Raw genomic sequence first — 11713 nt, 5'->3', positions numbered from 1 at the left:
AATAAGATAGAAATAAAAAAAAAATTTCTTTGTTCAAATATAGTATGATGACGAAGAAAAAGAGGAGGAAAATCTTGTCATCGTGTTGACAGTAATAAATCTATTTTAATTTACATGTGACCTTTGATGTCAACATCCGTTTTAAGGATAGTAACACTAAGTAAGTAAGTACTACATGTAATATGTGCCAAATACTTTAATAAAGGATATATCACTTGATGTAGTAAAGTGTAATAAGTTCCTGTAAAAAAGCAGTATTCATATAAAAGTTTTATGTCCATTTGTTCAAACAAATGCATACAATGATCGTATTGAAGTTTATAGGTCTTGTTTATTTACCATTTGTAACATTCGGGAATAAATTAGATTTTCCCCAAAGTCGTAAGTAACACATTACTTTATTTTTTAAAACAAGGTTATTATTTTTCATAATTTTGAAACGATTGAAATTATGCTTACTATTCAGTAGACTATTCATTTTAATAAACTTATAAATTAGTGTATCATGTACATCATTATTTTGTGATATCAATTCTTTAATACTGCAAAGTAAACTAAAACTGTACGTGCGGGTAAAACTTATCTTTTAAAAGAGTACCAGAACTCCAAGGGAAATTCAAACAGGAAAGACTATTATGTTATGACAAAATCAAAACTTCAAACACATCAAACGAATTGTAAACAACAGCTTTGTCATTAATACATAACAAAACGCTAAATATCATCTTTTTGACTTCTATGTCTTCAAAAGGCAGTTTCAATAATATTTGTGAAATTTTTTTGGAAAGAAATATTAAGCTATTTTCATAAAAAGGCACACAGAAAAAACCAACAAGCTTGGGGCAGTTGAGGCACGCCTCAAGGTTTGGGATTCTTCACGGTATTGAAGACCCAATGGTGGACTTCGGCTGTTTTGTGCTCTTTGGTCGGGTGTTTGTTTTTGTAACACATTCCCCATTTCCTTTCTCAATTTTATTAGTCTTACAATAACATTAAGCACATGCGTATAGTCTATTGCAGATAAAGAAATACATATCATTTAAAACGACATATTGTTAGAAGTGGTAGTGCCTTATACTATTTATATGTGTCAAAGGGTTCAGATTTTGTGTTAATCAAAATTTAACAAAAAATAACAAAATTAATGCTTTTATTCAGTCATTGGAGAACATCGATTCAATTTGTTATCCTAAAAATAAAGAAAAAAATAATTAATCTCAAGTTACTGTCTAATTGGACCCAAATTGTAATACCTCCTTTATAGGCGTTTGTGTCTTCATTCGTGGTCTTTCGTTGTGTATTACTAGTATCTTTCTTTGTAAAATTACGTTCTCATTTAGGTACAATTATCTCATGTGAAGATGAGAAAAGAAACATATCTTGCGCCTATGGAAACCTTTCTATTGAAAAGGTGATCTTTCCACAACAAGGCTCACGATGCAATACTGTACGTTATTGTGACGACAAGGCGACACAGATACAGTCACTATGTAATGGACAGAAATGGTGTGAAGTGGGTACAAACGCCTTCATACATGGCCGTTGTACAAAAGTTCCAAGACATATTGTTTTGAATTATGCTTGCTCTCATATAGATGGTAAGTGTAATAGAAAGACATAAATATTATGAACTATAGAAGTCAAATCATTAGTTGGTTTGATGATCTCAATGCATCTTGCATCTTCATCTGTTCAAGCTTTGAATTATAATTAATAAAAATAAGACTCTCTCAAATAAAAAAGTTGGAATAAAGAATAACATTAAAACGGTACGCCAAAACCAAAAAAGTAAGTGTGAAATATTTGAAAAATATTGATTAAATTATCGAGGTATCTTTGAATTATTTCAATAATGCTCTTACATAAATATTGTTCGGTGTTGATTATTCAAGAATTTTTATAACATTAACTGTCAGTGTGTGGATTCACTTTTCCGTGACCTTAAACTGTACGCAAATATTTTGTATGGCTATGGGCAAACAATATAGATCTTCTTTATTTTCAAATTAAATCGGTTTCCGGTTTTTAAACATTCTTATAAATTGTAACTCAGAATGCAGATATAGAGCAAAATAATTAGCATTACCAATACTAATCTAATAGCTATAAAAGGCCCCGAAATGACAAATTTCAATAATTGAAACAAATTATTAACAGCCAGATTTATGTACAAAACAGAAAACGAAAAATCAATTCGATACACAGCAATAAATTGCACCGACTGATTACATGTGCCTGGCTTTGGACAGGCACATACAGAATGTATGTATATGTGTCACAAAGTTTTGAATAATTTTTAATTAAAAGTAATGCTCTTTAGCCAGTATTTTTTCAATAATCCGTTGACAATGATTATTTAAATTACTATATAGTATCCTCATGTCAATTTCTACGATAACATACACTTACAGACAACGTCTAGAGTAACCGAACTAACAATTGAATACCTCCCTACTCAAAACTGTGAATACGAAGAAGAGAAACAATCGTACACAAAATGTAATGACTGATAATAATTTTAACATCTTATTTCTCAAAAAATATAATCAGTTATGTTACACCTTGACATTTACTAATACATTCGTATATTTCAGCCTGGAATAGACTTATACAAAGCAACCAAGGACGTGTGGTATGTGGGTCTTTAAAAGACGTACAGTGCAATTTGCATTATACTGAGGTCATAAGTTCTTCAAAAGCTAAATATGATTATGACTATCACGATTCCTGTGAAAAAACGAAAGAAAACATTCAAGGATGCTTAACAAATGGAATTATATCTGCATGTGATAAAAAGTATACGTGTGACGAGACGAAAATTAGAAACACATACTGTTTCTTTAAACCGTTTAGAATAGAGATAACCTACAGCTGTGATCAAGGTAAAACAATACAGTATGATTTCATTAAAAACAACTCTTGACCCCTATCAGAAAGAAAATCTTAAACTTTTGCTTGGTAATTTCATACATTGCACCCCATTTAAGGCGTGTGTGCGTCTTATACATTGTTTTCTATATGCACTTTATGTATCAAAATTTTGAATATTTCTGAACTGAATATTTTGCATATTTCAGGCCCAACCAAGACTAATATGAAGTCTATTTCGAGAGATTCAATATTCAAACCATCGATAAATCGGACTTCTACTAAACAACAATATGATGAAGGTACAGGGAATGTTCTACATGGTACGTGCTTGATCTTCAATTTTCAAGGTAGTATGTTTCAACACGAACAATTTAGTCTATATATATATACGAATACTATGTCCAGTATCAAGTAGTCTTTGGCGCTGCCCAGTACAGACAATGCTACAACGGTGTTACAGAAGAATGAGTGCATGTCTGAATAGGAGAAATAAAAATCATTACTATTAAAAAATTTAAAACCTAACATGGTTTGAATAAATTTCAAACGAATCCATATGTATACAAAATACAGATTTTACAATCTCTATTGTCAATCATATCCACCCCCGAAATCTGTTAATTTTTCTCAAAAGTGTCTATTTAATCACATATTGCACAAATATGCGTATTTTTTCCAAGCATTTATTTAGTATGTCTGTACAGTGTAGTGAATGTTCCTACAATAAATTTGTGTTTAACTATTCATTACAGGTACTAAATATTATATGCAGGTTAAGTTAGACACTGATTTCAGAGTTTTGATATATGATGAAAGGCAAAATAAAAGTTTTGTCCTGTGTCCAAATATATGGACTGATACACACGCAACTATTGTTTGCCGACAGTTTAATTTGTCAGACATTGGATTTGCGGTTACAGTGAGTAGACAAGATTGTTACAAACAACTACACGTTGATGTAAATTGTTCTGGTTATGAATCAACATTGCTTCTGTGCCGATTTGACAGATCATCGGAGACGTTTTGTGAAAACAGTGACGCCGCTGTTCGCTGTACAAGTAAGGAGATTATGCTTAAAACTAGATTTATAAACTGCAGAAGTTATCATAGATATAGGAAGATGTGGTGTGAGTGCCAATGAGACAACTCTCCATCCAAATAACAATTTAAAAAGTAAATCATTATAGGTTAAAGTACGGCCTTCAACACGTAGCCTTGGCTCACACCGAACAACAAGCTATAAAGCGCCCCAAAATTACTAGTGTAAAACCATTCAAACGGGAAAACCAACGATCTAATCTATATAAACAAAACGAGAAACGAGAAACGAGAAACACGTTTATATTACATAAACAAACGACAACTACTGTACATCAGATTCCTTACTTAGGACAGGTGCAAACATTTGCAGCGGGATTAAACGTTTTAATGGATCCAAACCTTCTCCCTTTTTCGGAAACAATAGCATAACATCACAACATAGAAAAACACACGATAAAATATCAATTGGCAGACTTAACTCAATCAAAAAACCTATGATTGGATTTGATAAATTTTACAAATATTACATGGACCTTTATTTAATTGTCTTGAACCAAGTCATAAAAAGTATACTATGCAAAAGATTGTGACTTTGTACATGCAGTATGTTATAATTTAGTTGTGCTACTTATAAAAATAGTTTTGAACAGAACACTATTAAGTTCGTTTTCTTTTTTGTTTTATCACATTTTTCTAGTTTTTGTATCGCTTAATTATTTTGTGTTAGTGTAATATTTTATGATAAATTATATAAACGTGCATTTAAACCCGAAACTTCTAACAATATTTCACTTCCAGATAGAGTTCAAATGATGGTAATGTTTGAGAAATTAAATTGAATAAAAGAAATAAAAAAATAGGCTGATTCAAATAACTTTCATTTGGTTATAAAAAGGATAAAATGTTTTTTTTTGGTGCAATGTTGATTATGATAAATGTATGATTGAAATGCTCAATATTATTTTTTATACACAAAACAACTAATCAAATAGGAATGATCGCTATCCTCAACAAAAGGATGTCATTCTACATGTTCTACTTAAAAAAAAACCCACTAACAAATAGATTCAAACAAACATAGGTAAGATACGTCTCTATTATATTGTCTAAAATTATTCTAAATCTGTATTGAAGCATTAAACACAAATCCTGTCTCATCAACTGAAGTAATTGTACCACCATCTATTCCTTCAAATATGACAGGTAATATTTGTTAGTTTGATTTTGCGAGAAAGTTTAATATTGAAGTTAAATTTGATTTTGAAATATCTTTGCAACTTGCGTAGTGTACTGTTTGCAAGTTATAATACCAGGTTTAATCCACCATTTTATACACAAGAAAATGCCTGTACAAAAGTAATTAATTTGATATTTTGTATCGGTTCATTTGAGATATTTGAGCTTTTGATTTTGTTATTTGCTTGGGGACTTTCTGTTTGGAAGTTTGGTTCTTGTGTTAAGACTATTTATTGTCCAAAAGATGACTTTTTTTTTTTTTTTCAACTGGTTGCCTTATTAATTTTGATATGGAAATAACTTTCATTCCCAAAAAATTATAACCAAGACAGACTGCATGAAAACGTTATTGTAAATTGTATAGTTGACGAAAAAAGTAGAAACATATCGTTCTCTAACAAATTCGGGGAAAATGGCAAACTCTCATGAATAGAATTTAAATTGTATAACTTTTTTAATCTTTTCAGGAACAGAAATTGGTGTTATTTCGTCAATAGTATTCATTGCCACTGTATTGTTTGTTATCGTCATCATATACAGGTAATTGATTTGTTCAGTTTGAGATTACATGTTATTGAAACGAAAGCATAGATGTTTTCTCTGCTTAAAATTTGATATAAATAGCTAGTGATTTCCATAAAAAAAATGATTTCACGGATAAAGTAGTGTAAGGGAAATAACAAACCAAGTAATAGTATGCAATTACTTTATTTTTGTTTGTTTTGTATGGTAGTTATGTTGTTTTGTAGACAAACATAGAGAAAAAGAGAGAAAAAACTAATTCTATTGAGGGCGTGCAGATCAGTCGATTTTTGAATTTAACTTAGTAACATAATTATCGCATCAAAAGATACTTATCCTTTTAATCCATTATGAATTTTATAACAACTAAATACTAAAGTCAATTGTATTTTCAATATTTTACCAACTATGCATATTCATTTTTAAATTTTATTTTTTTTATATATTTTTATATCTTTGTGTTACTGGTATAGCTGTGAAACAACATTCTCATACATATATGTACTTTTGAAAGTATTTAAATATGCGTCCTAATAAATGAAACGTAGCTAAAGCTATACTCCACCCCAGCAAACAAGAGATCGAAGACGCATTACTTCGTGAAATCATCTATTTAGTTTTGTTTTATCATACTGTGTTATTCTGAGTCATTCATCAAGTTTTATTGCAGTCGGAAGAAAATCAAGGACATGGGTTTAAGTACCGATTCAAAGTGTTAATTAGATAAAGTACTTACATCTCTTAAATATAAACAAGATCTGACTCAGAAAATTATCAAAAAAGTTATGTTTGACATCAGTCATAGAGATACTAGTACTCAAGAAATAAAAATATGCAAAGTTGGTATAATCGTCAAAGCTTGGTGGTACTAATAAGGGTATTTATACTGCACTCGTTCTATTTGAGCAGTCAAAATACGTTGACCGTATATTTCTATGTCATATACAGTCACTGACCTGATATCACTTTTCCTCATGAATATCTAAATAGAAATTGCCGAAAATATAATTAATTATTCATACGACCTATTCAACCTGTTCTTGTTTCCAATGTAAACAACGATTCAAACTTATTTCATTTGCAATTTTTAGAAGAAGAACATATTTCACTATAAATCATTATAATTCATGGTTATTGTTGATATTCAATTTAAGTTCAGTCTAAATCAAATTCGTTCACCATTGTCATTTGATGGCGAGTTTCAATATGCAGGTAAAATAAATGTACATTTCATTGTGTTGTATATTTCTCTGTCTGCATGATATGGGGCCCTTTTACAAAAGGGGGAAGTTTCTAATTTTTAAATCAAATCAAAACATTAACACATAAAACAACACTTGAAAATGGTTTTCTAGATTGCAGTATAAAGACAATAATAGTGCATTGACTTGACATATCAGCGATATAAGGATGAGGCCCGAAACGGGAAAAATGCTCGGCACAGCCTCGCATTTTCCCGTTTCTAAGCCTCATCCTTATATCGTTGATATGTCAAGTCAATGCACTATTATTGTCTATATACGAGGTATGACACATATCAACATGACGTTGTTTGGTGCACCAATTTTGATTTTTTTTATGTCATTTGTGCTTAAAGGCGTTAATTGAACAATCCGAAAATTTCAAGCGAGTAGTAAGATATATGCATCTATCTTACTTTATCTAAAAAAAAAATAACCCATGAAAGTTTGATAAAGAAAAACCATGCCAGGAAAATTGCTGGTTACAGGGCTTGTATAGTCAAGTATTTGCAATTTGTCCATATCTCAAACACATCAAACGAATGAATAACAACTGTCATGTTCCTGAACTGATACACGAATTTTCTTATGGTGGATTGTTTTAGGTTTTATACCCCTAACATTTGTTTGATAGTCAGATAAAATTCCAATATATTGACAACGATGCGCGAACAAAACAAACAGACACAATAGGTAAAAACGAAAGACGTCTGACGAAACACATTATAATCCTGATATATTTGATGTGATTTGTTTTATTCCACCTCACATGTTTTTTTCTCTCGTTACATTGACCTTTCAAAGTGATTTTCTTACACATATTTTCACGAAATATTGACATCTGAATTATTAGCAAACAATCTTCTATGTACCCAAATCGCTATGTTCCATTTGGCATTTATTCAATATATTGAGTAGTCTTATCTTGTTCTAAGTTAGTAATTTGAAAAGGAGTAGGTCCAGTAAGACCCCTTTTTGGCCCCAAAATATAGCAGTTTTACAAAATAGTTAAAATGTAAACATTCAGTTATTTATTGCACAGTAAAATGCTTCTGCTACATAAATATGGGCTGTTTTTGATAATACAATGCACATATATCGGGGCCTATCACCATTAAGTCATGCTAAATTACTGAAAACTTCACAATTCTAGCATTTTAGTTCAATTTTAGACGGTTTTCGTGCCAAACGAAAGTGGCCGCATTCGTGTTCATCCTTAATATTGAAATGTAAATTGTATTTTACGATAATACATAACATATATAAAGGTTAAGGGTGAGCACGGATGCGGCCACTTTCATTTCAGACAAAAACCAGCTGAAAAGTGACATTTTTCGGCATATTTGGTAGATTTTTCGTATTTCAGCTTGAATCGGTCCTTTTTTTATGACTAAATCAGTTAAAATCTTTCACATGAACTGATTGATTCAAATAAAATAGACACTGAAGTGTTTAAAAAGTGTTCAAAATCTTTCGTCAGATGAACCTGAAATTTGAGGCCAAATTCGACCCTTATCGGACCTACTCCTTTGTTTTCATTTGTTCTTATGAATTGTGTAGTCTATCGTTTGATTTTATCAGATTTTAGGGACTTCCCCCTTTTTTCAATTTACCTTTGAGTTTTGTAATTCATTTTCTTTTTTTAACAATTAGCCAAATCATGTGATAGTTTTAGCCAGGTAATCTTATAACTTTATATTCGCAATTTAATTTTTATTTGGATTTTTATAGGAAAAATAAAAAGTGGAAACATAATTCTGAATCGAACATATCAATACCAATAAATTACCAGAATTTACACAGAAACGATGGTTTAAATGAAACGTCTAATTTGTATGTTGATGCAAATGCTACAAACGGTCCATATTCTCGTCTTGCTGCAAGTGTAGAAACAGAAAATACGTCATACCCATTAAATGATCCTCAAAGGGGACATATATATGTGGACCATTTGGATGGAATGGAAGGAAACATGGAGAACAATTATTTTCTTATTGAACCAAGTGAATCAGAAGCAACTATGGACCATAGCTATTCAGACATAGATAATCTTGTTGCATCTTCTTCAAGTAGATTGCAACGAAATTCACTCGACCAAAATAATTATTTTGTCCTAGACCCGAATGAAACAAGACGTTTAAACAATGTAGATAACTATTCGGAAATAAAAGATTCTTTACTAACAACCGTAAAAGAAAGGAATGAAGCCTCGAAATCAAACAATTATGACCATTATGCTATTTCAAAAGAAGGTGTGTATGATGAAACTAATAATCGACGTCACGTTAACCATGATGACGTTAATATCTACGATCGGTCTCTTGGTGACGCCTATGACAGTATGACCTGTATGAAGACTAAAACAAAAGACATTACATACGATCATTTACCACAACCAAACTATGATAATGATAAAATAAATAATTAATGTAATAACACTTTGTTTGGTGACTGTATGAAAAATTCATTTTTTGTCTATCGAAAAGTAGGTTAGCACAAATTATATTCACGAGGTACCAGAAGACAAGTTACAGATTTAAATAAAAGAATATATAGTATGATTTCTTATGAGACAACAAACCATTTAACCATTAAACCCGAATCACTCATATGTCATCTTTAATAATTAGCAAACCCCATTCTTTATAGAAATACATTTCAAAAAGGTTCCAGAATGTAAGAAAATCTGAAATATACTACACAATAAACGAAAAAAATTATTATGGCAGACATCAATCATCCACATGACGGATTATATGCTACTGTCTGGGACGGAAGAGGATATACATGTTCAAAACTTGTTAACTTTACATAATACTGGTATCAAATATAACAATATTTGTATGTTAATTGTTTCTATCGTCAAAGGACAATATATATGGCATAAATCACAGTATAATCTAATATAATAATAAATCAAAGCTGTATAAAAAAATTCATTATAAGCATTACCAAAAGAAATTCAAAAGATTTGTAACGTACGAAATTATTTAAACTAAAATGTTAAATTCCGTTAACAATTAAGGTATTTGAAATTGTGTATCCTATTAAAATTAGATTACTTAATATAAATAATATAAGTCAGGTCCAATAATCATGTTCCAACGAGTTCGATAATCATCAATTAATCTGATAGTATTTAATGTTATATGTGTTTGTAAACTTACAATAACTATAACACAGAGTCAATAAGTTGTGCTTCATATCTAAAATTCATATAAGAAATTGGCCATGGCAATGATAGAAACTCATAATTAGGATCAATGACAAATAACAACTTCAGATTTTCAGTTTATTCTACTAATTGAATGTATCAACCACATGCAAAACGTTGATTCATTGTTCTGTCTTGACCTTATCCTTGGGCCTTTTGTGTTTATCAGCTTTTCGAAGTTTGTATTAGGTTTGATCAATCAAAATAGTTTGATCTCGAGCATCACTGCAGAAACATTAAAACAGAGACGAAAAGGATATTCAAAAGTCAAAAACAATATGATAATTATATGGCAAAAAAAAACCGACCTAAAGAAAAACAGTAATATACAAAGTTAAAGACTGTGCAGCATGAATCCCTACAAAACCCGTTGGTGATTGTAAGTGCTCTGGAGGTTTAAGGAACGGAGTTTATGGTTATGACGGTTATGGAGTCAAGAAGAGAGGGGCGAAAGATACCAAAGATACAGTCAAACTTTTTAATCGAAAATAAACTGACAACGCTATGGCTAAAAAAGAAAAAAGACAAATAGACAAATAATAGTACAGAAGACACAACATTGAAAACTAAAGACTGAGCAATTCAACTCCACCAAAAACTGGGAGTGATCTCAGTCTCCAAAAGGGTGAGTAGATTCTGCTACACATATGTCACCCGTCGTGTTGCTCTAGTTTATACAAACCCCTTAAATAGTCTTTTTTGGTAGATCACATTCATGAAAAGGGAGGGGGATTGTAGTTACGACGTAAGAAACATATCCGATATCAAAAAGGTCAACCAACTCGTGATGGCGTCCGTAAACATTTCGAGGAGTTGATTTGAAATGTATCACTTGAAACTCTTCGTCTCTTGTAAGCAGAAACCTGTCTTTCAAGGAAATCATGATAGGAAATACAAGCTCTGTTATATTATTTCCCTGGAAGGTATATACTCCATATACCGGCGCTGCTAGAATGTAACTTCATAGAAACGGTAATTTTACAATTAGAACTTTTCCTGTAATGTTTTGTTCTCATCCACCCTCATTGTCAACCTCAAGAGTTTAGTCAAGATAGCGATATTTCAAATTAGTTTGGATAGATGGGTTCACCGAAGTCATTGTCAACAAACTTTGAATTATATGAGATGACATCATCTTTATGGCAGACCGTTAAGTTCAAGAGTAGGGCTAGTGTCTTTTAAATCTACATAAGAAGCTCTTGTTTGATGTCTGTCTGTTATGATCAAAGGCAAAAGTCGGCTAGAAGCGGATCCCTGTCGGATCTCGTCGGAGTGTGAATTGCGTGATAAAAGAAGAACAAAATATGTATCAATCAGGTATCTATCTAACCATCGTCAAGTTAATAATGCCGTTTTCAGACATTATTTTGTTTAAATCTGAGTTTATTTTGTTTCAAAGTACGATTTATTTCTCCCTAATGGCTAGGTCACACATTCACGGATCACCTAGCCGGATCCACTACGGATTTAATCTTAAGGATGATCCCGGAAATGATGTTTCTGTAGTCTGATATTGATCCGATACGGATGCACAACGGTATGACTACAGGTTTTGGCGTTACTTCCATGGAAAATGAAGGAGTGTGTT

General features: G+C 31.3%; 1 protein-coding gene across 4 annotated transcripts; it reads left to right on the top strand.

Annotated features, from left to right (window-relative positions):
- Positions 1-200: 200 nt before the first annotated feature.
- Positions 201-9775, top strand: LOC134725238 (uncharacterized). 4 transcript variants are annotated; one of them, XM_063588894.1, is made up of 8 exons: positions 201-381; positions 1341-1598; positions 2595-2882; positions 3078-3191; positions 3624-3929; positions 5047-5115; positions 5616-5688; positions 8643-9774. In XM_063588894.1, exons 1-8 carry the CDS (start codon positions 294-296, stop codon positions 9337-9339), a joined length of 1893 nt encoding a protein of 630 aa, XP_063444964.1. In that variant the 5' UTR covers positions 201-293; the 3' UTR covers positions 9340-9774. The 4 variants fall into 4 exon arrangements, with proteins under 4 accessions (XP_063444964.1, XP_063444963.1, XP_063444965.1 ...); XM_063588893.1 differs by having other exon boundaries at positions 3078-3218; XM_063588895.1 differs by lacking the exon at positions 1341-1598 and having other exon boundaries at positions 3078-3218; positions 8643-9775.
- Positions 9776-11713: the final 1938 nt, after the last annotated feature.

The sequence above is a fragment of the Mytilus trossulus genome, chromosome 7, assembly GCF_036588685.1.
Source record: "Mytilus trossulus isolate FHL-02 chromosome 7, PNRI_Mtr1.1.1.hap1, whole genome shotgun sequence".
NCBI classification, from domain to species: domain Eukaryota; kingdom Metazoa; phylum Mollusca; class Bivalvia; order Mytilida; family Mytilidae; genus Mytilus; species Mytilus trossulus.
Note: the sequence above shows the minus strand (reverse complement) of the source record. Positions and strands in the feature narration are given on the sequence as shown.

Excerpts from the sequence above, each read along its gene's own strand:
- LOC134725238 (XM_063588893.1), top strand. The coding sequence starts at position 294 with ATGCATACAATGATCGTATTGAAGTTTATAGGTCTTGTTTATTTACCA. Across the intron at positions 5,116-5,615 it reads TATTCCTTCAAATATGACAG|GAACAGAAATTGGTGTTATT; the intron begins GTAATATTTGTT and ends TAATCTTTTCAG. Across the intron at positions 5,689-8,642 it reads GTTATCGTCATCATATACAG|GAAAAATAAAAAGTGGAAAC; the intron begins GTAATTGATTTG and ends GGATTTTTATAG.